Source organism: Prionailurus bengalensis, chromosome E3, assembly GCF_016509475.1.
Source record: "Prionailurus bengalensis isolate Pbe53 chromosome E3, Fcat_Pben_1.1_paternal_pri, whole genome shotgun sequence".
Taxonomy (NCBI): Eukaryota; Metazoa; Chordata; class Mammalia; order Carnivora; family Felidae; genus Prionailurus; species Prionailurus bengalensis.
This window is the reverse complement of record NC_057357.1, coordinates 848,284-875,120: the sequence shown is the minus strand read 5'-3', so window position 1 is coordinate 875,120 and position 26,837 is coordinate 848,284. Positions and strand designations below refer to the sequence as shown.

At 60.1% G+C, this 26,837-nt stretch overlaps 1 protein-coding gene and 1 long non-coding RNA gene across 2 annotated transcripts in view; one reads left to right on the top strand and one right to left on the bottom strand.

The window, feature by feature from the left end:
• The window catches only part of FAM20C (FAM20C golgi associated secretory pathway kinase), a 48,867-nt gene extending 43,884 nt beyond the window's left edge, over nucleotides 1–4,983 (bottom strand). The window contains exons 1-2 of the mRNA XM_043559476.1: nucleotides 3,557–4,983; nucleotides 1,512–1,690 (exon numbers count right to left, since the gene is read on the bottom strand). Of these exons, the coding sequence (XP_043415411.1) occupies nucleotides 1,512–1,690; nucleotides 3,557–4,164 (787 nt within the window). The 5' untranslated portion in view covers nucleotides 4,165–4,983. The remainder of the gene's footprint in view (nucleotides 1–1,511; nucleotides 1,691–3,556) is intronic.
• An 8,594-nt stretch (nucleotides 4,984–13,577) lies between these two features.
• On the top strand, nucleotides 13,578–17,975 carry LOC122471188. The gene is made up of 2 exons (XR_006294140.1): nucleotides 13,578–14,847; nucleotides 15,506–17,975. It is a non-coding gene; the product is annotated as an uncharacterized LOC122471188 (long non-coding RNA).
• Nucleotides 17,976–26,837: the final 8,862 nt, after the last annotated feature.

Genomic DNA, 26,837 nt, shown 5'->3' with positions numbered 1-26,837 from the left:
CATTTGTCTTCCTCAGTGTGTCCGTTTCCTGGCCTCCCTGGGCCTCTTGGGTCATCCACGGCGGAATCTTGTCGAGGTTCATTCACCCTCAAACCGCCAGGCAGAACGGGGCCTAGAGGTCAGCAGGTGCCCGAGAAACTCTGCTCAATGGGTGAGCAGTGAGTTGGTCGATGCCCGGGACATGTCTCTAATGGCCTCGTCTACTCTCAAGAGTGAAGGGGGCACCCGGCTGTGGCTCTCTGGGGACAGTTCCTGTCATGCACACGGCCTGCTTCCCAGCACCGCCTAAAGCCCCTGACACTTGCAACAGGCAGAAGGGAGGCTGGGCTTTCCACGGGGAGAGCTGGGACAGGGCTGGGGTCTGGGGAGGTGCTCAGACCCCTCCTGCATAGCCAGCTAAGAGAGGAAAAAGCCAGCTTGTTCTTGCCAGCTCTCCTTCACGCGGGTGAGCAGTCCTGGCATGTGGCAGGTGCCCAGCAGACAGCTCGGCACCGGCCAGAGAGGGCCGGAAACAGCCCCTAAAAGCCCCCCGCAAAACCCACTTGCCAGCCTCACTCCCCTAGTCAGCAACTGGACAGAGCCCCAGGGCACTGGGGCCCTTTCAGCACCGTGGCTCCTCGGGAAAACGCCAGGAAGACTGTGTCAGAGAACTGTCCGTCTGTTCCACAGCACAGGGTGGGGACCTACACATGTCACCCCCCGACTGGCCTACCTCCACCCCTTCCCGGCTGTGTGTACCGAGGCCAGCTCCTGGCAGAACCCCCAGAACTATTCTTTCCACCCCAGGGCCTCAGCCCATCCCTCTCGCCACTGAGCCACCACCACCGGTGACTAGTGGGGACCTTCACAAACGATTGCTTACAGGCCTGAGAACAATGGCACCAAACCTCCGTGCTCAGAAACTGCCCCTGACACATTTGCCTGAAATCGGTAACTGGATGCCCCTTTTTGTCCGAGTCAGCAGATCCCAAAGTACTCAGAGATGTTGCCTCTGAATTACTAAGTGCTCGGGCCTCCACCCCCGACAGTCAAGCCCTGGTCACTCCTCGAGCACAGGAGATGACAGGAGCAGCTGGCAGAGCTCTGATGCAGAGCTCCTCCCGAACCACACGCCTGTGAGTTCTGCATGTGTCCCTCTGCTGTGCTGAGGGAGGGGCCGCAGCCACCAGGGGTGTGTGTCCCCTCTTTACCCCTGGAGGGGAGACCTGCGGTCTGGGAGGTGCTCCTCCGGGGGACCTCCTCAAGGGGGTCAGCGGAACGCAACAGCAAGGCTCTGAGGCCCCTCTCTCTCCCTCGCCAGCCTTGTCACAGTGGGCAGCAGCCCCTGGCCCGCTGACGGCATCGAAAGCATCGCTCCCCTCCCAGAAGGTGCCGCATAAATCATCCCAGGAGGCGATGCTCCGGCAAGGAGCCGAGGAGCGACAGCTCCCCACCCCCCACCCGTCTCCTGCGGAGGAAGGCAGCCCCTGCCTTCTGCAGGTGCCTGTCTGCAGCCCCAGACCTGCACCTACCAACACTGGTGATCTTCTGAGCGCTGAGGTCATGCAGCAGGGCTTCGATGGCGGGGTTATGTCTGGAGTAGAGCTCGTGCCGGTTAATGCCGATGTGGAACTTTAGCCAGTTGGGGTAGGAGTCCACTGCCGCCTCCCCGGTGGGCAAGAACTCTTCGTTCTCCGTGCCTTCGCGCGGCCTGCAGAAAATTAAGGTGACCGGAGTCAGCAGGGAGGGAACGGAGTGCTGAGGCCCGGATGGATAAGGAGGAGCTGGTGCCCACGCCAAGGGTTTCACTTTGGGTCCAAACCGATGCAGACGTACTCAAAGGGGCCTCTGCTCAGACAGGACCCTGCGGACGTCGGCACTTTTTCTGCGGCTGCCGTTCTAGTAACTAATGACATAGCGAAAGGCCGTAATTCCTACTTGCGCTCGGGAGACACCCAGACAGCTGTAACTACGTGAGGACCAAGTCCAGAACATCAGCGCGAGGCCCTGCCTCGTCTGTCCTGGGGTCACCCAAACAGCCCAACAAGCCCGATGTCAGCTTGGGGGGCGAGAGGCCACCAGCTCTTCCTGGGGGCAGACCAGCGAGCCGTCTCTGACCGCGCGCTATGCGCACACGCAGACACGCCCCGCCCGTCGGAAACCTTCCCTGGGCACTCTCTTTTGGTCCCAACAACCAGGGGCAGAGATGATGCAAGAAGCTAAACTTGATTTTAACAAGAGCAGTCTTGGGTGGGGAGCGAGGAAAGAAGCAGGCACTCACTCCCGCTGAGGCCCAAAGTGGCGCATCCTCCGACATGACATCTCCGGAGCCCCGGGGGGGGGGGGGGGCCGGTCTGGGGGAGCACAGAGACTCCTGCTGGGCCGGAGGGAAATGGAGCTGCTTCTCCTAACTCCAACTCGCCCGCACATAGGGCCCTTCCGGCCCCAAGTCCTGTCCCGCAGGGGCCGCATCACTGACCATCGGCCCTGGGCTGTGTCTCTCCTGTGAAGAGCTCCAGGTCTGGGCCACTGCTCTGATTCTCAAGTTTCTGAGCATTTCCTTGAACCTGGCCCGCAGTCAAAGCTCAAAGGCCACCGAACACCTTGGTGTATTTAGACAGAAAAGCCTGGGCCTGGTCAAGTTTCAGGGTAGAAAGGATTTTTATGAGATGTTTTGGAAACCTGGCCTTTCCCTGCGTTGCTTGGGTAACCTCTTGCAGGTAGCTATTTACTCCGGCCTGGCTGCTAGTTAATATTTCACTTCTCTGGGTTCCGCATCTGCCTATTCTGCTCCGTGTGGCTGAGGAGGGCCTGGGGGGGGGAAGGGCTTACACCAGGACAGTTTAGAGAAGTGCTCCTGGGATATGCTTCTCACCTTTTATGAAGCTGTCACCCAACGCAGCTGGCACCATTCCAAGGGAGCCTGCTGTCTGCACCCTGGCTGGGAGAGCCCTTTTGTTCTGCCTCATTGGGGCCAGCACGCCCCTCTGCTAATTTTGTTCTCGGCCCCTGGCTTACAGGGCTCATTAGGCTTCTGCAGACCTTCCTGATGTGCCCACTAGAGAAACGTGGCCGAGTGTCTGGAAGGCCTGGCAGCCGGCAGCTCCCCGGGGAAAGGTCAGGGGCAGTGGATCCTCTCATTCATGCCCTTGCCAGCCCGTGCCTGCATTGCCCCACTGGGCTTCTGGAGCCAGCGACCAGGAGCTTGTAGGCCAGCATGGCTCTCTTATGAAGGCAGCACTGACCCTCCCTTGGCTCCACAGGGAACAGTCCCCAAACCACCCAGCAGCCCTTCTCAAGGAGGCAGTCATTCTGGAGACAAAGGCAGTGCCCTGAGCAAGAGACAGCATGCTGCCCCACCCCACAAAGCTCCCCTGGGTGGGGCGTTGCTTGGCCGTGAGGGTCCATACCCTCCCAGGGTTCCTGAGCCTCTGGCCTCTTTACACAATGCCTGGGATGTGCAAGGCCCTTTCCTGGGAAGGGAGCACAGGCTGAAGGCCCGGTGGAGGGGTCGGGGCCTGCCCGCACCTCCCCCCCCCCCTCCCCGCCCCTGCCCCCTCCGTGAAGCCTCACTCACCAGTCAGGGTTCTCAGCTGCCGCCTTGGGATTGAACCTGATGTCGCTGTTCACATTGAAGAGCACGTCGTCCTCCGTCAGCGGTGGAACAGCTATCCGGTAGAGTGGGTGTTCAAACAGCCTAGCCAGGAGGGAGCCGTCCCCGCTCGGGCCAGGGGGCGGCACCGACCGGCGGGGTCCGGGGTCCCGGAGCAGCGGTCGGTGCGCGGGGTCTCGGGCGCGGGGGCCGCCGGCCTCCTGCCCCTGCGAGGCTCCTTCGGCCGGCTCGGCGGCAGCCGGCAGCTTCTCCAGCGAGTGGGACGTGAGGTTGGAGGAGGGGTCGGAGCTGAAGTCCTGCAGGATGCGCAGCGTGTGTTTGTTGGGCCAGCCCGCGTCGCCGGCCGCCGAGGCGGCGGCCGGGGGCTCCCCGGGGCGGCCCCGCGCCTTCGCCCAGCCGGGCGCCGCCGCCTCGGCCGCGGGTTGCGCGCACGAGCAGCCGGGCTCCCCCGGCGGCCGCACGGCGCGCTGCTCCAGCTTGGGCAGCAAGTCCAACACGATGTGCAGAGCGCAGGCCACCAGGAACACCATGAGGATCAGCACGCGGAACCTGCGAACCAGGATCATCTTCATGGCCGCGCGGCCTGGGGCTCCGGGTGCCCTCCGGGAGCGCGCCCCGCCCGGGCCCCGGCTGGTCCTGGCCTGGCCCGACCCAAGTGCCGCGGCGCGGCTCAGCGTCCACCGGGCGTCGGGCGGCTACCAGCTCGGGGGCTGCCCCCGGGCCCGCACCACGTGGAGGGCGCCCGCCGCCAGAGCGCCCGCTGGCCTGGCCATCTCGGGGCCGTCCCCTGTCGCCTCTCTGGAGCGGCCGCGCCCGGCGGCCCTCGTCCGCGGAGCTGGGGGCGCAGCCGGGTGAGGCCCCGGGCACGCAGCGGCCGGCGTGGGGTCTCTGCGCTCATCCGGCGCGCAGGAGCGCGACGCCAAGGCCCATGTAGGCCAGGGTGCGGCTGCCGGGGGGTGCGGCGCGCCACCGCCTCCCCCCAACCCCTCAGCGGGTCCGTGGGCCGCGCTAGGCGCCGGGCGGGCCAGCAGGAGAAGGGGCGGCTCCTGAGGGCAGGGCCCCGGAGGCGGGGACCTGAGGCCGAGCGGGGGGGGGGGGGGGGACTGGGAGGGGCCGGGCACCGGGTTGGGGGGCGCACGGAGCGGCCGGGGAGGTCCCCGGGCAGGTGCAGCGCCCGCGCGGCCGAGCCTCTCGGCGCCCCGCGCCCGGGCCGGCAGATATCCGAGAGCCCGGAGCCGCCCCCCGCGTCAGCGCCCGCAGATTGGCGGAGACGCGGCCCCACGAGTCACCGCCAGGCCGAGCCGACTCCGCTCCCTTTTTCCTTTCTCCTCCCCTCGGCCGCGCCCCGCGCTGCCGCTGCAGCTCCGGGCCCGCTAAGGAGAGGGCGCCTTCTTCCCGCGGTTGCCGAGAGAGGCCCGGGGGGCCCGGGGGGTGCGCTGTCGCCGGGGGCGGGGGGGGGGGAGGGACCCTCAGGCCAGTCTGTGGCTCCCCGGGACCTCCGGCCGCCCAGGGCCGGCCGCCGCCAGCTGCAGCCTCCCGGCTCCTCCCCAGATGAGCGGAGGGCCGCAGCCCCGGCCAAGTCCCTCCCCGGAGCCGCTGGGCGTCTGCGCCGCCGGATGAGCTCCCTGCCGGGCGGCGACCTTGTGCCCCCCTCCCCGCCCCCGCCTCGGACGAGAGGAGAGGAGGGGAGCTCGGTATTTGGCCCCAATAGCCAATCTGGGGCGGGGGTTGGGGGGGTGCCAGAGCAGGGGGGAGGCTCCTGCACCCGGCTGGGGCCCCATCCCACCCCAAGGGGACACGCCTGCGCCTTAACTCTAGTGGCCCCGGCGCGCTCCCCGCCTAAGATTTGCTTGGCGCTGGGAGGTACCTGGTGTTTGCGGAGGCCGCACCTCCCTCGCTCGCCCCTGTGTGTGTGTGTCATTTGCTTCGCAAGATGCATAAAACCAACCACCCATACCCAGACGTGGCCCTTCTACATGACCTCTTCTGGGCCCACACAGCCTCTGGGCCCCCAGCCCCCAGTGGGGAATATTAATGTGAATGTCAGGCCAAAGTCCTGGTGAGAAGGGTAATGACCTGGCTGGGGAAGGCGGTCCAAACACATCCACCGTCAAGCAAACAGGCAGCGCACATTCTCAGCCTCTCCGGCAGCAGAGAGAAGGGAAGCAGTCTGCGGTGGGGCGCTTAGGAGGGAGCCCTTGCCTTCCCCTCCACTTGCTGTGCTGCCTGGACATCTCACTGCCCTCTCTGGACTTCAGTGTTCTCTTCCGTGCATTCAGGAAGAGACTCGTCATTGAATCTCTGTGTCTGGCCCAGTGCCGAGCATGTAGTAGGCGCCCACTAGATACTTGAGGAGGGAGAGGAGTCTCAGCCCAACTGATCAGTGCAGTAAGGTTTTCGGAGGCCATCTGAAGTAAGTGAAAGGCTGCTCAGCCCTTCTGGAGCTGGAGGTTAGAGGGGACTAGGTGTGAAGGTGGGCCTGACCTGGAGCTGGAGCTCCCCCTCCATTCTACACCAACTGCACCATTTGTGTGCAGCAAAGGGAACTTTGGGCGAGGTTACCTAGAGAGAGGCCTAGGAGGTGGCCTAGGAGATGAAGTCTGAACGGAGATTGGTGAGCAGCCCCCGCCCCGGGGAGCAGGACCTTGAGCCCCACAATGTCTCCCTAGACTGTGGGGTTCTGCAGCCTCTGTCCCCCCTGCCCTCCGCCGGCCAGTGTCCTCAGGGTGGCCGTGGGGTGGCTTGCCCCCAGGAACCATAGACATCGTGTAGGGGGCCTCACGTCCCACCCCCGCTGACCTCTCTTGGGTGCTGAGGTGTTATTTGGACTCCTGTTTACCACTCGATGGCTCCCTTGTGGAGTTCTTGGTTCATCTCAGCTATCACCTTGAGGAAGTATTGTCTCACTGTCCACATGGTTTCGAAGCATCCCCACCCCCATTCCCTCAATGTCCCACCACTCTGTTTCCCTAACAACAGCCGTCACTATCTGAAGGAAACTCTTCTGTTCCGGTTTATGGCTCGTCTCCCCCCAAATGCACATGCTCCACTAAGTGGGAGCCTCCCATGATGCCTCGCTCACAGCTCTGTGCTGGTGCTGAGCGGGTGCCCAGAGCAGACCACAAGCCACCATCCAACTTGGGTTAGGTGTCAGCGGGCTAAGGTGCACACGTGAAATGGCCTTTGAAAACAGAGCCCACACCACAGGGGACATAGCATGAAAACGCTTGGCCAGATGTTTCTGCCTGGTTCCTTGTACTTTGCTCTGGGGAGTAATTGCATGCGGTCCAGTTGATTCATCCATGGAAATCACAAAAAGCAAACACACACATTCACACCCACAGAGGCACATCCAGTCACACACACACACACACATACACACACACGTTTGCAGAGACACACATGCACGTGGGGCCGGAAGCTCCCTTAGGCTTCTGTCTTATTGTCCCTGAGCAGGTGCCAGGTGGGCCAGGCTGGGCTGCTCCGGGAAGGGCCCCAGGAGCCGCACGTGAGGCCTTGTCAGAGACCAGGGAAAGATTTGGGGGACTTTTTTCTCCTAAAGGCTGGAGCTCCCATGAGCCAATGTAGAATATGTCTGGTGGTAACAAGAATGACATAGAAAAATAAAGTTGCTGCAGCAGAGAGGGGATTGGACATTCTGGGTGAGGTGAGGGCTATTGATACAGAGTGGCCAGGGAAGACCCCCCAAAAAGTGACGTTTGACTAGAAACGTGCCTGTGCGGTAATTAGCAACTTGGAAGTCTGTGGGAGTGGTGTTTGGGCAGGGCACCGAAAGTGCCAAGGCCCTGGGGTAGGAGTGCATCTGGCATGTTCTTCAAGGTTGGAACTGAGTGAGGGGGAGACAGCGGGCCAGGGTGGCCATGTCAGGCCAGCATCCAGCAGAGGCTTAGGGACAAAGAGGGACATGCGACCTCAGGACCGGAAAAGGCCGGCTGGGGGCTGCGCCAGCACAGCAAAGGGGGGCCGGTTATTGGTGGGAGGTGGCCACTCAGACCTGGGTGGGGTGGGCTCCCCGCATCTCGGGCTCAGACACCCCCTGAAGGTAGAGTCAGGGGTCAGCCATGGGGCAGGGGAAACTGAGGGCCCCAGGTTTGGGTGCTGGGCATGAGCAGTCTGATTTTGGACTGTGAGTGCCAGCGTACAGAGCCACGGGTAGATGTGCCCGCAGGACCGGGTGGGAATGGGCGGCGGGGCCGAGGCCTGGGCCCCAGGACCTCTGCCCCTGAGGCCAGGAGGCGTGTGAACAACCAGGCGAACACAGAAGGGGCACCATGAACCAGGAGGCCACGATGGCCTGCCGGTGGGGCCCAGAGGCTGACCACTGGTGGTCTTATCCAGACGGCCCTGGTGGGGCGGGGTGAGGCTGGCAGGAGTCCTGAGGGAAGCAGAGGGTGGTGGAGACCAAGGGCAGATGTGACTTTTGAGGAACTTTGTGTGGAAAGGAGTGGAGAAATGGGGCGGTGGCTTGAGGGCAAGGCAGGACCAGCCTCCCTTTCCCACCAGTGAGAGAGCCTGGGTGCTGAGCTGAGCTCTGGGTTCTCTGAGGGTGCTTGAGCAGGAGTGTGGTCCCCAGGGCACCAAGGATATATACAAGGGTATCGGCCAGGAAGACCCTGCAGGGGCGAGGGGAGGGTGACGGGCTGCAGTGGTGGGGATGGCGAGTTCTGGGCCAGCAGGAAAAAGGGTCCGCGGTGGACTGGGGAGGGAGGGGCTTTCCAGGCAGAGAGGGAGCAAGTAGCCCGGGCGCAGGATGCAGACGTGGCCGGGTCCCTGGGGGACACTACCTGGGGCAGCCAGGAGGTCTGTCCAGGCTCCCCCGCTACAAGTCCCTCCTTGGTCTTGGTCAAAGCACACTGGAGGTGAGCCTTGTGCCCTGAGCCTCCCCAGGTGCGCGAAGCCACCAGCTGGCCTGGCGGAAGGGCCCCGTTAATACAGGGCTTCTGCAGGTGGTGGATGTGAGGCCCAGGAAGAGTAGCAGTGTGGGAAGGGCATGCAGGTGACAGTGGGGTGAGGGACAGGGGCGGTGCGGAAGGGCCAGGACAGAAGTCGTCTGGAAAGTGGGCCCCCACCTCCACAAGGATGAGGGTGGAGAAGAGATTTTGGGGGTGTGTGACGAGGTGAGGAGACAGAGCTACTGGGGAAAGACTGTCCTGGGAGCTGCGGGCTCCTCTCCTGGCCAAATAGCTGGGGAATATTCCAGAAGGGCCTAGGAGGGAGGTCCAGAGGGACCCACCCACTAGGTTCTGGCACCTATACCTCTGGGATCCTTCGATGTTTTCCTAGGGATTACTCATCCGGGACCCACCAGGGAGGCTCCTGGGGCTGTTTACTACAGGCCAGCCCTGGCCACAGGCTATTCTGGGAGCTGGAGGCGGGCAGGTCATGGTCTTCACCGGGCACCTGTGTCCAGGCGTCATGGGCTGTGCAGTTTTAACCCTTGTCTGGTGGAGCTGGACGCAACGGGCAGGGTGGTGGGGTAATGGGCCTGGGCCTGTGGAACTTACACAGGGAGGTACTGTTAGCAGGAGAGACACCCCCGCAGGAGAAGGTGAGCTGAGACCCGTGTCCTCTGTGCTGGGGCAGGGGGACAGGAAGCGTTCGGGGGACAAGGGGGGCCTCCGGCCGATTCGCTCCCCAGCCGCATGGCCACAGCCTGAGGGGTCTTTAGAAAACAGAGCTTCTTTGTCCCACCTTAAAGCAACAGGTCAAGAAACCAAAAAGGAACAAATAAAACAATAAACATGAGTTTATTTTTTCCGTTGTGGCTTGCTCAAATACATGATTTATGTTCTATCATACGTGGAACAGCCATGAAAACTGGCCATCTGTTGACCGTAGGGAAACTGTCAAGAAATTGCAAAGGCAGATAGGTAATCTGCGTGTGCTCACTGAGCATGCACACACACACACGTTCGTACAAAAACATACGCGTGTGTGACCTGTAATCTGTTCGCTGAACACAACGCAGTTTAATAAGAACAAGGTCTATGCTTTAAAAATGTCTCTACCTGGAAGTCAATATCACAAATAAAAACACTCATATATATATATATAACTTGGGGGTCACGAAGGAAACCACAAGGGAAATTGCATGCTATTTAAAGATGAGCATAAGTGGGACTAGCACCCGTTAAACCTGCAGGATGCCACCACGGGGGCGGGCGGAGGGAGGCTGGGGCCATGGCCGCGCTCCCAGAACCCCGTAAGGACCAAACGTCCCTGAACTGAACTTTTGGTCCAGGAAGCTCAGAGAAGAGCAGTAGGAAAAAGCCCAAATGCCCAAATGAAGACAAACCAAAGCAAACACAGCCGGGAGCCAGCGGTGCAGGGGGCGGGGAGCGGGGGTGGCTAAGGAGATGGAAAAGGCCAGTGGGACAGCCCATGAGTTGTGACAGCCAAGCAAGGGACAGAGGGGGTGCAGGGGAGAGCTCTGGAGCGAGGAGGGACAGAAAGAGGTGCAGGGAAGAGTCCTGGAGCGAGGAGGGACAGAAAGAGGTGCAGGGGAGAGTCCTGGAGCGAGGAGAGACAGAAGAAGGGAGTGCAGGGGAGAGTCCTGGAGTGAGGAGAGACAGAAGAAGGGAGTGCAGGGGAGAGTCCTGGAGTGAGGAGGGACAGAAGAAGGAGGTGCAGGGGAGAGTCCTGGAGCGAGGAGGGACAGAAGGGGGTGCAGGGGAGAGTCCTGGAGCAAGGAGAGACAGAAGAAGGGGGTGCAGGGGAGAGTCCTGGAGCGAGGAGGGACAGAAGAAGGGAGTGCAGGGAAGAGTCCTGGAGCGAGGAGAGACAGAAGAAGGGAGTGCGGGGAGAGTCCTGGAGCGAGGAGGGACAGAAGAAGGGGGTGCAGGGGAGAGTCCTGGAGCGAGAAGAGACAGAAGAAGGGAGTGCAGGGGAGAGTCCTGGAGCGAGGAGGGACAGAAAGGGGTGCAGGGGAGAGTCCTGGAGCGAGGAGGGACAGAAGAAGGAGGTGCAGGGGAGAGTCCTGGAGCGAGGAGGGACAGAAAGGGGTGCAGGGGAGAGTCCTGGAGCGAGGAGGGACAAAGGGGTGCAGGGGAGAGTCCTGGAGCGAGGAGGGACAAAGGGGTGCAGGGGAGAGTCTTGGAGCGAGGAGAGACAGAAGAGGGGGTGCAGGGGAGAGTCCTGGAGCGAGGAGGGACAGAAAGGGGTGCAGGGGAGAGTCCTGGAGCGAGGAGGGACAGAAGAAGGAGGTGCAGGGGAGAGTCCTGGAGCGAGGAGGGACAGAAAGGGGTGCAGGGGAGAGTCCTGGAGCGAGGAGGGACAAAGGGGTGCAGGGGAGAGTCCTGGAGCGAGGAGGGACAAAGGGGTGCAGGGGAGAGTCTTGGAGCGAGGAGAGACAGAAGAGGGGGTGCAGGGGAGAGTCCTGGAGCGAGGAGGGACAGAAAGGGGTGCAGGGGAGAGTCCTGGAGCGAGGAAGGACAAAGGGGTGCAGGGGAGAGTCTTGGAGCGAGGAGAGACAGAAGAGGGGGTGCAGGGGAGAGTCCTGGAGTGAGGAGGGCCAGAAAGAGGTGCAGGGGAGAGTCCTGGAGCGAGGAGGGACAGAAGAAGGAGGTGCAGGGGAGAGTCCTGGAGCGCGGAGGGACAGAAAGGGGTGCAGGGGAGAGTCCTGGAGTGAGGAGGGCCAGAAAGAGGTGCAGGGGAGAGTCCTGGAGCGAGGAGAGACAGAAGGGGGTGCAGGGGAGAGTCCTGGAGCGAGGAGAGAGAAGAAGGGAGTGCAGGGGAGAGTCCTGGAGCGAGGAGGGCCAGAAGAAGGGGGTGCAGGGGAGAGTCCTGGAGCGAGGAGGGACAGAAAGGGGTGCAGGGGAGAGTCCTGGAGTGAGGAGGGCCAGAAAGGGGTGCAGGGGAGAGTCCTGGAGTGAGGAGGGACAGAAGGGGGTGCAGGGGAGAGTCCTGGAGCGAGGAGAGACAGAAGAAGGGAGTGCAGGGGAGAGTCCTGGAGCGAGGAGGGACAGAAAGGGGTGCAGGGGAGAGTCCTGGAGTGAGGAGGGCCAGAAAGAGGTGCAGGGGAGAGTCCTGGAGTGAGGAGGGACAGAAGAAGGAGGTGCAGGGGAGAGTCCTGGAGCGAGGAGGGACAGAAAGGGGTGCAGGGGAAAGTCCTGGAGTGAGAAGGGACAGAAGAAGGGAGTGCAGGGGAGAGTCCTGGAGCGAGGAGAGACAGAAGAAGGGAGTGCAGGGGAGAGTCCTGGAGCAAGGAGGGACAGAAAGGGGTGCAGGGGAGAGTCCTGGAGCGAGAAGGGACAGAAGAAGGGAGTGCAGGGGAGAGTCCTGGAGTGAGGAGGGACAGAAAGGGGTGCAGGGGAGAGTCCTGGAGCGAGGAGGGACAGAAGAAGGGAGTGCAGGGGAGAGTCCTGGAGTGAGGAGGGACAGAAGAAGGAGGTGCAGGGGAGAGTCCTGGAGCGAGGAGGGCCAGAAGAAGGGGGTGCAGGGGAGAGTCCTGGAGTGAGGAGGGACAGAAAGGGGTGCAGGGGAGAGTCCTGGAGTGAGGAGGGCCAGAAAGAGGTGCAGGGGAGAGTCCTGGAGCGAGGAGGGACAGAAAGGGGTGCAGGGGAGAGTCCTGGAGCGAGGAGGGCCAGAAAGAGGTGCAGGGGAGAGTCCTGGAGCGAGGAGGGCCAGAAGAAGGGGGTGCAGGGGAGAGTCCTGGAGTGAGGAGGGCCAGAAAGAGGTGCAGGGGCGAGTCCTGGAGCGAGGAGGGCCAGAAGAAGGGGGTGCAGGGGAGAGTCCTGGAGCAAGGAGGGCCAGAAGAAAGGGGTGCAGGGGAGAGTCCTGGAGTGAGGAGGGACAGAAAGGGGTGCAGGGGAGAGTCCTGGAGTGAGGAGGGACAGAAAGGGGTGCAGGGGAGAGTCCTGGAGCGAGGAGGGACAGAAAGGGGTGCAGGGGAGGGTCCTGGAGCGAGGAGAGACAGAAGAAGGGAGTGCAGGGGAGAGTCCTGGAGTGAGGAGGGACAGAAAGGGGCGCAGGGGAGAGTCCTGGAGTGAGGAGGGACACAAAGGGGTGCAGGAGAGAGTCCTGGAGTGAGGAGGGCCAGAAAGAGGTGCAGGGGAGAGTCCTGGAGCGAGGAGAGACAGAAGAAGGGAGTGCAGGGGAGAGTCCTGGAGCGAGGAGGTCCAGAAAGAGGTGCAGGGGAGAGTCCTGGAGCGAGGAGGGACAGAAGAAGGGGGTGCAGGGGAGAGTCCTGGAGCGAGGAGGGCCAGAAAGAGGTGCAGGGGAGAGTCCTGGAGCGAGGAGGGACAGAAGGGGGTGCAGGGGAGAGTCCTGGAGCGAGGAGAGACAGAAGAAGGGAGTGCAGGGGAGAGTCCTGGAGCGAGGAGGGCCAGAAAGGGGTGCAGGGGAGAGTCCTGGAGTGAGGAGGGCCAGAAAGAGGTGCAGGGGAGAGTCCTGAAGTGAGGAGGGACAGAAGAAGGAGGTGCAGGGGAGAGTCCTGGAGCGAGGAGGGCCAGAAAGGGGTGCAGGGGAGAGTCCTGGAGCGAGGAGGGCCAGAAAGAGGTGCAGGGGAGAGTCCTGGAGCGAGGAGGGACAGAAGGGGGTGCAGGGGAGAGTCCTGGAGCGAGGAGAGACAGAAGAAGGGAGTGCAGGGGAGAGTCCTGAAGCGAGGAGGGACAGAAAGGGGTGCAGGGGAGAGTCCTGGAGCGAGGAGGGACAGAAAGGGGTGCAGGGGAGAGTCCTGGAGTGAGGAGGGACACAAAGGGGCACAGGGGAGAGTCCTGGAGTGAGGAGGGACACAAAGGGGTGCAGGGGAGAGTCCTGGAGCGAGGAGGGCCAGAAAGAGGTGCAGGGGAGAGTCCTGGAGCGAGGAGAGACAGAAGAAGGGAGTGCAGGGGAGAGTCCTGGAGCGAGGAGGTCCAGAAAGAGGTGCAGGGGAGAGTCCTGGAGCGAGGAGGGACAGAAGAAGGGGGTGCAGGGGAGAGTCCTGGAGCGAGGAGGGCCAGAAAGAGGTGCAGGGGAGAGTCCTGGAGCGAGGAGGGACAGAAGAAGGGAGTGCAGGGGAGAGTCCTGGAGCGAGGAGAGACAGAAAGAGGTACAGGGGAGAGTCCTGGAGCGAGGCTCAGGGCTGGGAGTGGGGCGGGCTTGAAAGTCCCCAAAGAGACGGTGTCACGGGATACCAGCCTGATGGCACAAACAAAATAGGCATTTTAAAGCAAAGTTCAAACGAAGCCCTGAACGATGGCTCGACACCCATCATCATAGGAGAAGTTGAAAGCGGTCAAATATTAATGCCTAAACAAAGAAGGCAGGCCCGTTTTGCCTGACCTTCATCAGACCTTCCAGGAACAGATGTTACGGAAATTGCCCCAAAGTGGCAGGAATGGATGGAGAGTCACTGGTCTTTTCGGGGACTCCTGTAGTCTGACGTCCCCCAGATAAGGCCGTCCCACCTCCAAACAGCGATTGCTCTGCTCACTTGCAGATGAAGGAGAAAACCCTCTGATCCCCTGTAGGTGCTGAAAATCCACTTCGTAAATTCAACACTTAGTGGTGTTAAAAAATCTCGGCCAACCACGAAGAGCAGGAAATTGCCTCTTTCCAACTGGGGCACCCACGGGAAGCTGCTGCTCCTTCCCACTCACCAGAGGTTTGTTACAAACACTGCTCAAACGAGGAAGAGCTTTGGAAACACACATGCGGCCGTGTCCTCATGGGCTTGGAACTTTCCAGGGCTTCTCCCCCGCCCCCACCATCGTTCTGCACCGGCCCTACTATCCAGATCACTGAGCATATCCCTGGCCCCTGCTCAGTCCCCTCCTCCCTCCCTCTGCTCCTTCTCTGCCACCCTCCTGGGCCAGTGTGATTGCCAGGCTCCTGCACCTGGAGACACCAGCTCAGTCCCAGGACCCCCGTCTCCACGCACCCCTGGTCTCCAGTCCCACTAAATATCATTGGTGCACTGGCACCCCACGTCCACATCTGCAGAACTGATGTCCAACTGGCTCTCTGAACTTGGGTGGCAGGAACATCTCAAACCCAGCATGTCCAAGATCCCGCCCCCGCCACACACACGCCATATTCCTCCTAGTGAAATATTTACCTGGGCCAAAAGATGCTGGAATCATCCTGAACATAAATCTTGCTAACGCAGTTTTCAACACAGGTCCTCACCACCTCCACTGCTTCCTGAAGTTGCCACTGATGGCTGGACCGTTGGGACTGCCTCTTCCCTGCCCTCCTGACCTCCACTGCATGCTGCATTTGGCATCAGAGTGATCGTATTGAGACAAATCGAATAGGTGGGTTTTCTGCTCAAAGCCCTTCATTTGCTCTGCATCCAAAGCACTGGCCGTGGCCTGCAAGGCTGTCAAGAACCTGTCTCCTCCCCACCTCTTTGATTTGTCTTGTACTTCTCTCTCCTCTACTTCCTAGGCAAGCAGGCGTCCACCCCAGGGCCTTTGCAGGTGCCACTGAGGGACTATTTGCCCAGACATCTGTGGGCTTCTCCCTCACTTCTTTTAGATCTCTATTTTATTTATTTATTTATTTATTTATTTATTTATTTATTTATTATTATTTTTTTTAATGTTTATGTATTTCTGAGGCAGAGAGAGACAGAGCATGAGTGGGGGAGGGTCAGAGAGAGAGGGAGACACAGAATCAGAAGCAGGCTCCAGGCTCTGAGCCGTCAGCACGGAGCCCGACGCGGGGCTCGAACCCACGGACCGCGAGATCACGACCTGAGCTGAAGTCGGACGCTTAACCGGCTGAGCCACCCAGGCGCCCCTAGATCTCCATTTTAATGTCAAGTCTTGCCCCCCTGCCCTCACTTGATGGCCCTCACCCTGCTTCCTTGTTCTGCATAGTCTGTCGTCACCTGACATCATGTATGTGAGACCTCAGTTTTCATTTCCATGCCACATATTTAGTCACATCACTTAATTGTCACCCACCTAGGAAGGAGCATATGATGAAAAGATTTGCTGTGTGTCCGCCCCCCTGCTCTCAGCCCGGCAGGGCCAGACCTGAGCTTCCCATCACCGTCTACACAAGGAAGGAAGCTGGAACTCGATGCTGGTGAAGCGATCTTAAGGGACCTTGACCACACCTTGTGTCTGTACTCTATTATGGAGGAAAGTGAGCTTATGTGATAAAACGATGCTCCAGAATTTATACAATTTGCCTTGGGGGGAAATAGAGCCAGTGGAGAGCTTCGTGGGGGCAGAAGCAGGGGGCGTGGTCCTAGCCACACAGGCAGGCAGGTGCAGTCCCGTACTCAGTATGTGGGTCTTAAAAAAGTTATTGGAGCATTACGGGTTACAAGTATAAAACGTGCTCACTGACGGTTGACCAAGCTGCCCTCAGCAGAGTAAACTGGTGACGGTGAAGGAAGAAGCAGCCGTAATTCCCAATCGCAGGGCGAACCCAGCACCAAGGGACCGGTCTGAGACCATGCCTCCCAGGGAGGCACTGGGTTCGTACGCGGGCCACGGCCCAGGGCTCTCCCCCCGGCTCTGGAGGAGAGCACACATTCGAGGCGCCGGAAGATTCTCACGGTGTATCACCCTCTGGCCGTGGAAAACACACTCAGTGACCGCTCGGCCGCTAGCGGGTAATTCATGGTCACGTGAAGGTCCCAGAGTCCACACTGTCAGCCCCTGAAGACGGGAAGGAAGGAGGACGTGGCTGAAGGTCTCTTCGGAGTCTGTTGGGTCCGTGGGTCAGCGGGGCCGGGACCAGGCTGACGTCTGCTCTGGCCAAAGTGGCCCCTGTTGCTAGAGGTTGCCTTGCACGGCCTTCCCTCTGCTGTACTGTCTCTTTCCTCTCCCGAGCCCCCGTGTGAACCTCGCCGCCTCGGTGAGTGTCATCCCCCAAGGTGACTCTGCGGGAGGCCGGGACCCCACATGATCCCGTCACCTGGAACCCATCCCAGGAAGACTCTTACAGCCGTGGCTGAACTTTGAAGCCCACGGATCACGATGATTTGAAACATTTCGGAAAACGGCCAGGGCCTCTGCTCCCTGAGCCCTCAGCAGGACCCTGCAAAGCCAGGACCCGGTGGGAAGGGGCCCCAGGCACTGAGGCCTCCTCCCTTGTCTGGCAGGCAGTTCGTGCCTGGAGACCTGCCGGGAAGGCCCAGGGACACAGTAGACCCGGCCGCCTCGGGGGTGGGAGAGGGGTCCTTACCCTGCAGGCACAAGGGGCGGGCCCGTACTGGGGCCACATCACCGGTGCCGACGCTGCTCCAAACGCAGCCCGGAAGAAGAGAGGGGTGGTGGTGGGCCCAACGGACAGCCACCCGCAGCGGCTCGCACACGGTAAGTCGCCCACACAGAGCGGGTTTTACTGCCGCTGTTACTTCCTGCAAGAGAGCCGGGGCCCGCGGCTCACACGACTGCCTCCCACAGCTGCATATTCCTTGGGGCGGGAGTTCAAGCCCCACGACGGGGCGGTTGTCCTGTGGGACAACCAGGCCAGCAGGCGAGTGGGGAGTCCTGCAGTGGGCTAAGCATGGCCCGTCCCTCACCGGCAAAGTGACACTGAGTGTGTGCAGACGTCTCTCGGGCCTCGGTGGCCCCGCTCTGGAAGGGGACGTTCACGCCTCGCGGTGTGGCAAGGAAGCCATTCACTTGGTGCCTCTCACATGCTGATGCCGGTGCTCAGACCCCTCCGTTCCCACGCGGCTCAGTCCCTACGCTTAGAGCACCTCTCCGTTGCCTTGGTGGGTCGTTGGGGGCGAGGCCCTGGGCCAGATGAGCCAGGTCCACACCCGGCCATCGCTTGGCTTTCTGAGCCGTGGCTTCTGCCCCGAGCGATGGTGGGCAGGTATACCCCCCCCCCCCCCAGGGCTTTGGGAAGGGTGCTGGAGAGTGGGCTCCATGTGTCCAACGGAGAGCCAGAGCTCTGAGTGGCCGGGGCTTAGCCCTGCGCGTAGCACAGGGGATGCTTTATGAACACAAGCGATTTCTCTGGCTTTCCTGCTTCCTAAATGAAGGCTTTCAGCTGAGTGCAGTCATGTGGGAGCTGTTCGCCTCTAATAAGCACACACAGAGCCTCGGTGAAGTGCCACCAGGACGCCTGCACCGTGTTCTAGGTCCTGCAGAGGCCTCACAGAAAGCAGAGGGGTGGACACAGAGTTGTGCGAGTCTGGTGGTGTCAGATCCCTGCTGCCCGGGGGTCTGGGGGAAGACGGGACAGAGTAATTGAGTATGTTTTCAATCAGACTGTCTCCTTCCTCTCAACATTGAGGACATCACTCTGATGTCCATGAGCGCTTGCTGATCTGAGTGAAGAAGGCCAAACTGGATAGAACTTGCAAGACAGGTTTATCTCCAAGTTGCCAGTGATCATTCCATCTTTTCCTGGGTAGAGGGGAATAATTTTGGAAAGGCATTACTTGGAATTAAAAGGCATTTGCCATACGCTATTTTATGCATAATGTAATTTATAGGTTTGCCAATTAGACATGAAAATTCAGATATCAGACAAATAAAGTCTGATATTTGGAGGCAAATGCGAGATTCAAGAGAGAGACGAAATTACAACAAAACATCTTCTTCGGAGCTTTCGAATGCCCAGGTCTGGAGCAAAAGCCCCATGCTGACACCCCAGCAGGTGTGGGGTTGTCCAGTCCTCCCTGGGGAGCAGTGACCCCTGCAGCTGCTTCAGGTGCACTGCAGCCCCCCTCCGCCCCTCCCCTGTCACAGCAATGGCTTCAGGTAACGCAGCCAGTAATGACAGCCTCCTGGCCAAATCACGAAAGTTCCGGGTCTCCTCCAGTTGTTGGGTGCAAGCCCGAGGTGGGCCCTCCTCCTGAGGCTCCCTGTCCTCTGCACACCTCAGGCTCTGTCTGGGGCATGTGGTCCGAAGGGGTCCCCCCCCACCCCCCCCAGCCCTCGCCAGGGAGGATGCCCACCCTCGTCCAACCCAGACAAAACCTGCTGTTCCCAGCGTTACCGTAGGAACAGATTCAGGACAGGGCTGAGCTCCTCCTCCCTGGTAACTTGGAGATCCCGAAGACAGCTGGCATTCTGCTAGGCCCCTGCCATGCCGAGGCATCCGATGGCAAAGGGCACTGCACCTGAGCACAGCACTGCCACTTGTCACCCAGGGGACAGGGCCCTGTGCTCCCAGGACTGTCAGGCACATTCTGGATGCTTTACTGCTACTAAGGTTGTGTGTGTGGGGGGGAGCTGCTGGGGGAGGGAGTCAGACTATGAACATGTTAAAAGTCAGGGGGGGTGTAAAGTTATTGCACATAAATATTCTGCAAACAGCTGCCTAGAATATTCCTTATATTGGAAAGTATGCTTTGAGGTCATTACTCAGGATTTTATAGGCCGTTTCTTGGCTGAGCCCCAGGATGGCTTATGGCTTTGCAAAAAGGCGACGCCACGTTTTATGAATGACAGGTGGCTTTTATCACACCTCTGCATTATCGCTATGGTAATAGGGCTGTGGCGATGCCCTGCGGCCGGGGGCACCTGAGCGGGTGCAGCGGGCACAGCCTGCAGGTCTGGCCTTGAGTAGGGGTCCCCGGACGACACTGACTGAGGTCCATTTCCCAGTCTGTTTTCCTGCCAGTGGAGTCAGTGCAGCAGAACAGCTGCTGGTGCCCCTGAATCTGGGCACAGCCCTGAGGCACAGCCCTGAGGCGGGCCGGCCTCCACGGGGATTGGCTGCCACCCCCCCCACCAACTCGAGGGCCCCGCACTGAGGTCTTTGTCCTTCCTCCTCCCTCCTCTGCCCAGTGGCCATCTGCATGGACCGAGCTGACCAACCTCCTCTGTCTATCGGGAGGCGAAATCAATTCCTGTTTGTTGAGCTCTTCCAATTCAGGCCTGTGTCTAGTGGTCAAGACCAAAGAGCCTGTTCTCTCCTGTCACTCCCCTGCTGGCTCCCTGCCCTGAACCTCCCAGACCACCCTCCCCACCCATGGCCGGGTGACCTCTCTTCCCATCACTCTGAGCAGAGTCTGCTCCTGGCTGTCTGTGAGATGGGATCTGACCATGGTCCACGCCGGTGCCCTTAAGGCAATCTTGAGAATGCAGGTGCAGAGACTTGGATGTTCCCAGAGGCCGCAACAATTTGGACATAAATACAGGAAAAGGAAAGTGGAGGTGCAGGGCCAAGGGGTGGAGGCACGCGGGACGCCCACAGTGACTCCACAGCAACGCTGACGCCTTTGGGTCCAGGTCCCTGTGCTCCAGGGCTGGAGCTCCCCTCGGCTGCCCACACACCTCACTCTGCCGACGGGCTTGGGGGAAGTCAGGAGTTTTGGAGTCTGGCCTTCCCAGCACGGGCTGCCCAGGGATCTGGAATTGCTCTGCTCTGATTCTGGCCTTGGGTTTGGCCACAGGCCAGCACTGCAGGGCGGCTGAAGCCCAGGTGCCAGCTGGGGGCATGCATTCCTGACTTCCTGGGAGGTGACCACTGGAACCATGCAGCTTGCAGAAGGGCCCTGGCCTTTGGACTGTGGTGTGGCACCACCACTGGGGAGAGCCCAGAGGGAGGAGGGCGGCCCTGCGCAGCGGCCCGGCCCAGCCCGAGCCCGCACCACAGACCCAATCCTGCTTGATGAACCAGGGACAAAGTCGGTGTTTGGAATCTGGTCGATGCCATTTTAAAAACTTAACAGACTAAAATCAGTGAATGTGAAAGAGGCCGACTGTCCGTCCTGCCTTCTACGCTCTGGCCCCGAGCTCCGCCACCCCTCGGGGTTTCTGTAGGTAAACAGGGTGGTGAGACCCAGGCCCGCAGGAAGGGTTATTGCCACTGTCTGCACCTCCCTGCAGCTCCTGCTTTGCCCGCAGGGCCAGCGCGGTGGGCACGGGCTGGCCCGGCTCCGGGCAGGGTGCCTAAGCAGGGGTCCGAGTCCACTCAGGTGGCTGGAGGTTGGACGTCCGAGATCAAGCCGCCACCCCCCATATTTGACGTCTGGTGAGGACTCACGTCCTGATCACTACACTGCTGCCTTCCCCCTGTGCCCTCGCGTGGCCGACAGGACAGAAGGGCTCTCTGGGGTCTCTTCGTTTTTCTCTCTTTTTAAAAAAATGTTTATTTATTTTTGAGAGAGAGACATGCATGGGGGTGGGGGCAGAGAGAGGGAGACACAGGATCCGAAGCAGCTCCAGGCTCGGAGCGGTCCGCACAGAGCCCGACGCGGGACCGGAACTCACAAACCACGAGAATCATGGCCCACGGTGGGCTCTGTGCGGACAGCTCGGGGCCTGGAGCCTGCTTTGGATTCTGTGTCTCCCTCTCTCTCTGACCCTCCCCCACTCATGCTCTCACTCTCTCTCTCTCTCTCTCTTAAAAATGAATAAATGTTTAAAAAAATTTTTTTTTAATTAAGAAACTGAGAACTCACAAAGCCTGTGTTTGCTGAAATCCATTTGGTGCCAAGAGCAGGAAGCCAGCAGGAAACCTCAGAAGGCCCTCACCAGGCTCGGGGACCCAGGGCCTTTGTTTACGCTGGCCCGTGGCTTGGTGGGCCGTCCACTCACCTTCCTGGTGAGCTCCTACACAGGCCTCAAGGGCCTCTTCCCAGTGTCTAGGCATCGTGAGCCTGCCTGATCTTAGCTCGCCTCTCTCTCCTCCTTCTCGGTCCCCCTCCGTCCTTGCTCAGCCGGGCCCTGAGCAGGTCACAGGCTGGGCTCCTCCGTCTTCCGCAGCCTGGGGTGCAGCTTGGCACCGGTGTGCTGGGGGAGGGCCCTGGCTGAAGGCAGGAGGCACCACGTGGCCGGAGGCCGAAGGAGGCCAGGCAGTGTGGACCTGGGAGTTAGCATCCAGTGCGCCTAGTGCATGCCTTCTGTGTGCAATGCGGGGTGTCTTCCACTCGGTTATGTCACAGGACACCTCATAGGTGGGTACCCTCACCCCACCTGAGGCGAGGAAACCGAGGACCCCAGAGCCCATGTTGTTCCCAGCGAGGCCGTGCAGAGCGGGCAGGAGGGTAGGCAGAGACCCTCCGTACTTGGAGCCACATCCAGGGCCAGGACGGTGGGCAGCCAGACCCTCTACCGCTGACCTTCTCAGAGGGGAGAGGACCCAGCCTCAGAGTGTCTGTTGGGAAGACGAGCAGCCACGTAGGGGTCCAGCCCAGCAAATCCCGCCTGCGTCCAGCCTGCCTGCTGAGCTCACACTGGTGCACGTCCCCTCTTCGGGGGCCCATTGCGTCTGTCCTTGCACCTTCTGTCTGCCTGTCCCTGGGCTGGGGTGCGGGATGCACCATGATTGCAGGGAAGCGCTGTGGCACGGCAGGGGGGCCAGAAGCCCCTGGACAGGAGGGGACCCCAGACCCCGGCCCAACTCTATGGGCCAAAGCCTTGGTTTCCACTCTGGGAACAGGAGCAGGCCACAACCCCTACAAGTGTCATATATGGGTGCACACAGGCACGCTCACACCTGCACCCACAGGCAAATTTGTGGTGTGCACGTGTGCACATTTATGCACGCTCAGGCACATGCATGCATAGCGCTTTTGCACCTACACGCACGCACATAGGTGCGCACACAAGGGGATCGTGAATTACGCAGAAGCTAGGGAAGCAGGGCGGCAGGGGACGTCCATGCCAGTGTCCCCATGGCCACAGCAGACAGGTACAATCAGCTATCGTAGGCAGCTCCTGGGACTGGTCCAGAACCCGCACTGGAGTAGCTTGTAAAAGACAAAACATCAAACGTGCCCACCCCGTCTCCAAAACACACCCTTGTGCTCCCTCCGGCCAGGGTGCCTCACCTGCTCTCCTGCGTGGATCTGTACTTTCTGGCCGCATCTGCATACCCTTCTCCACACACTGAGGCTTGCAGGAAGGTCTTTTGACTTGTTTCCCCCTGAATCTGTCCCCATCTCAGCACCTGGAGGTAGAGGTACAACCGCGAGCCCTGAGGACCGTCCTAGAGTTTGCAGAAGGACCTCTACATCCCTGCAGACCTGAGTCCCGCGTGGGGCAGCTCAGTTCCCGGTGCTGGATGCCAACCTCTCTGAAGACCGCCTGCCTCTCTCTATGGCTCCCGAGGGGTGGGGGCTCCTCTTGTCTGGGAGAAGTGGCAGTGTGTGTGAGGGAGAACGGAAAGAGGCTGGTGTCCTGACGCCCTCCCCGCCCCTGCGCCCGGGTAGGAGGGATGCTGAGGCCCCTTCCAGATGCAAACCTCTCCGGCGTCTTTAAAAGATATGAGGCCTGCAGCAGCCAGATGCTGGGGTCCTGCCACTTCCCTGGCCCTGCCCTACACAGCCTTTGTGAGGGACATGGGGGAGGGCGGCCTGACACACAGCCTCCCAAGGGTGCTGGAGGGTCCCTAGCCTTCATGGTCCCTTTGCAGGGGGCTGAGGCAGTTCAGGAGAGCAGAAAGATGCAGGGGGTGGGAGGGGGGGCATTCCTGGCACGTAGCCAGACGTCTGCTGGGGTCTGGGTTCTGGCCAGAACAGGAGGCATGAGGACCCGGCACGCCCCCCAGCACTGCCAGCCAGAGAGCACCCAAAACAGTGCAGAGCAGGCAAAGCTACTGGGCCTGAAGCACCCTTCCAGCCTTCCAAAAAAAAAAAAGCAAAAAGCAGGCAGAAACTTTCTCTCTCTAGGCCAAGGATAAATGAGCTAAGGACACATGCAGCGCGACCATCGTCTACCATCACGCGCCGGGGAGGGTGCTGGGAGCCCGTCCTGGCCTCCTGACTCAAGGGCAGAAGCTTCTGCTCTCCCTCATTATTTCTATTTTTAACAATTGTGTTCAGGCCTTTTGCAAAAATAGCAAGTCCTAGCCCCTCTTTGTCAGAAAACCACAGGGAAGCAGGAAAAACCGGCCAGGATTTCGGCAGCGTGGGGTCGAGTCCTCCACCGTGGGAGCTGAAGCGGCCCCAGTGTCACTCGGGCCCATCTGCTCACTGCACAAGTGGGTAAACTGAGGCCAGCCAGGCCAGGCAGGTGCCCAGGTTAGTCAGGGAGTGAGCCCGGGTCCTGGGCGCCTGATGGGCAGGGGAGCAGCGAGAACAGGCGGCCGCGGGCGCCCGGCCGCACAGCGAGGCGTCTCCTGAGCAGCCCTGAGACCTTGCAGGCTGCACTCCTGTCACCATCCTGTCACAGGGAATTAGGACGAGCCCCTGTGGGAGGTGCCCAGGGAATGAGGAACGCGGTCTCTGGTGCACACACGTACGCGTTTACCTGCGTGTACGCATGCCGGCACGTGCGCTCGAGTGCACGTGAGTTGGCGTGTGTGTGCGTGCACAACCTGAGAATCAGCCTCCTCTGCAAGGATCAGGAGGCCCCAGCCGCACCCGGAAGGGCGGGCGTCCCCCCCCCCCCCCCCCCGCCGTCCCGGAGCAGCTCTGACGCGAGTAATGCCCAGGGTGGGGGCATTAGGGCAGCGGGTCTCAGTTGGCGAGGCCGGGTGAGTCTGGAGGGGCTGGCTCTCCCCTGGCACACCTGCGTCCACACTCCACTTCTCTTCCCCCACTGCCCCTTCCGTGCTTCGTCTGGCTTCAGGCCCTGGGAAGGAGAACAGAGGAGAAGCCACGACGGGACGGCAGGCAAACCATCCAGCCCCCGGACCCACCCGCTCCCCTCACCTTTGACTACGTGGCCTCCCAACCCTGACCCTTGGAAAGAGTCCTCTGGGGCTGGTGGTGGCCTTGCCCTTACCTGGAGGCCTTTGACTGACCCTCCGGCCCACTCACCCCTGTGATAAGTGAACAGCCATCCCAGAGCAGCTGCGAGGTGGCGTAGGAGCGGACGACTGCGTCCACAGTCTGACGTGAAAGAGGGGTGTGCAAAGTCGTCAGGCCCCGGGGGGTAGATGCGTGGGGCGGGTGGGGGGGCTGGGGGCTGGCATACATTGAGCACCTACTGTATACTGGCTCTCTGAGATGCCCTGTCCCCTCACACCAGCCTGGTGGGGGAAGTGGGGAGTGCTCCAACTCTGCTTATAGAGCGAAGCCAGGGCCAAGAAGCCCAGAGAAAGAGACTCTCAGGTGTGAGAAACTGCCTCTGCCTGGGGTCAGGTCACCACGTGTGGCTCCTGACAGGGTCTTGGAGAGGGAGGGAGGTGCCCCTTTGGAATCACTCCTGCAGGCCTGCGGTCAGGGAAGGCAGACCAGCCCCTAACCCCAGCCTGGCCACAGCTTGGCCTCCATGCTGGACGCTCAGCACCTCCATCAGAGCCCCGGGCCCCTGGAGATGCTGCCCTCAGCTCCCTGCCATTTGGGTCTCTCCATCAGCAGGACAGGGGCTTCCTCAGAGGGAGCAAGCGGAGGGCGAGGGGGAGAGAGAGGCCCCAGACGCATTCTTCTCTACCCAGTCGTCAAGAGAGAGCCAGCCAGCCGTTGGAAGCAAGTCCCTGGGTCCTGGCCACACAAAGTGGGGGGCGGGGGGGACACTGCACAGGGTAGCTGACGCCTGGGAGGAGGTCATAAAACACAGGGGTGAGAACAACCCTACGTGACCCCTGTTCCTTGCAGAAGGAACCCACCCTGCAAACCTGCACAACCTTTTTGTAAATCTGACCCCTTCAAGCTATTCGTCTCCATTGCCCCTGTAAAGACATTACTCAACTGAAGAGAGAAACAAACACATAATAGCAACTACAAACAGGCAAGCTTCCGTTCTTAAGGATGTCTGTGGCGTTACCTGGTAAAGTTAGATGGATCAGGGAAAAGGGTATCCCAGCACCGGAGGGATGGGAGGTGAATCTTGAACTTCGAAGTTACCGGAGTACAATGCAACGGTTTCCAAAATGACTCAGATCTTGAGAAAATAGTGCCGTTATCTGTGAAAACAGTATTACATGTGCACTAAGAAGGAAAGCACTTAAAATGTCCACACACACTGAGGATGTTATTTGATGTGAGCAAACGTAGAAGAGTATTGTTTGAGCATCAGAATTTCGGGTACGTGTTTTTCTCATTTCCCCTTGAGGAAAAGACACAGGTTTTGCCAACACAGAGTTGGGGATGGTGGCTGGTGGGACAGCAGCCAGGCGGGTCTGAGCGGGGAGGTTGACAGTGGGCGTGAGGACCTGTCGGCAGGCGGTACAGGCCTGTCGGGGTGCGGGAGGCCTGGCCGGTGGGGAGCCTCCTGTGAGGATTTATCATAATTAAACAAAGATCAATGGTGTTAACATTCTCCCCAAATGATGATGGAGAAACTAATTACTGAGAAGAATTTCTAGGATATGGGAAATAAGGTGTGTGCACACAAATATTTTTACCTTTTAATCAATTGTGATTAGAAGAGCCAGTGCCTTGAGCTGCTGTCTGGTGACAGGACGCAGAGCCTCATTCCAGCGGCCTGGCCATTACTTAACCAGGGGCTTGATGGCAAGAAACACATCACCCACTGGTTCATTTTATGGCTCATTAAGCAAGCATAGCAGACACCCATTACTGCTTTTTGGCATTAAGGAGATTTTGAAACGTATGCACGGCTAATGATGCTGGAATTAGCAAAGGTCAGAGCGACCGTTAATGGAATTCTTAGAACATTAATGGAATTCTTATCTGCACAGAGTAAGTGGGCCCGTTTCCTCCTCCTGGTAATGGTGTGGGTGCTATTAAAAGTAAGGCCAGCACCCACACAATGAGGAAATTGCATCCCCTGGCAGGAGGCATCTGATGCCCACCCAATGCACAGGAGCCCCTACACAGCCAGGGTGCTCTGGGGGGCGGGGGGGAGGGGCAGCCAGAGCAGAGGGAAGAACACACCTGTGCCCTCAGGCACCAGGACAGGGCCGAATTGACCTAAGGATACTTGCTTTCCAGAAGGCTCCATTTAAAGATCTCACAGACAGGGTCTCCCCCTGAGGCAGGGGGCAACTCAAGTCCATTTCCCCTTTGAACTTGGTTTTTCACATCGAAGTGTTTTGGATTCAATGATTTTATGCTCTATTTGCAATAAGTTTTTAGATAAAAGTGGATTAAAAATCACAACAGAGTCGCTAGGGAGTTGCCAAGGTGGGGGCCTAGAATCTCCCCCAGGCCTTTCCTCACCCCCATCTGATGGCTCCAGAGAGGCCCCTACAGTTCTGCAGGGTCTGAGGGACTGTGTTAGAGACCCTAGACTTTGACAGGCCCCGGCAGTGCCTTAAGACTGGGTGCACCAGCCTGACGACACGGGCACTCCCTCCAAGTGGACCCTGAATTGGGACGGCTGGCGGATCTGGCTTCTTCCTGCAAGAGAGGTGTGACAGTGGACAACGTGTGGCCTGGCCAGATCTCAATGCAGGACCGAGAGGTCGCACACACACATTGGCAGCAACTGGCCCAGGAGGTCGGGACCTGCTCAGCGGCTGCAAAGTT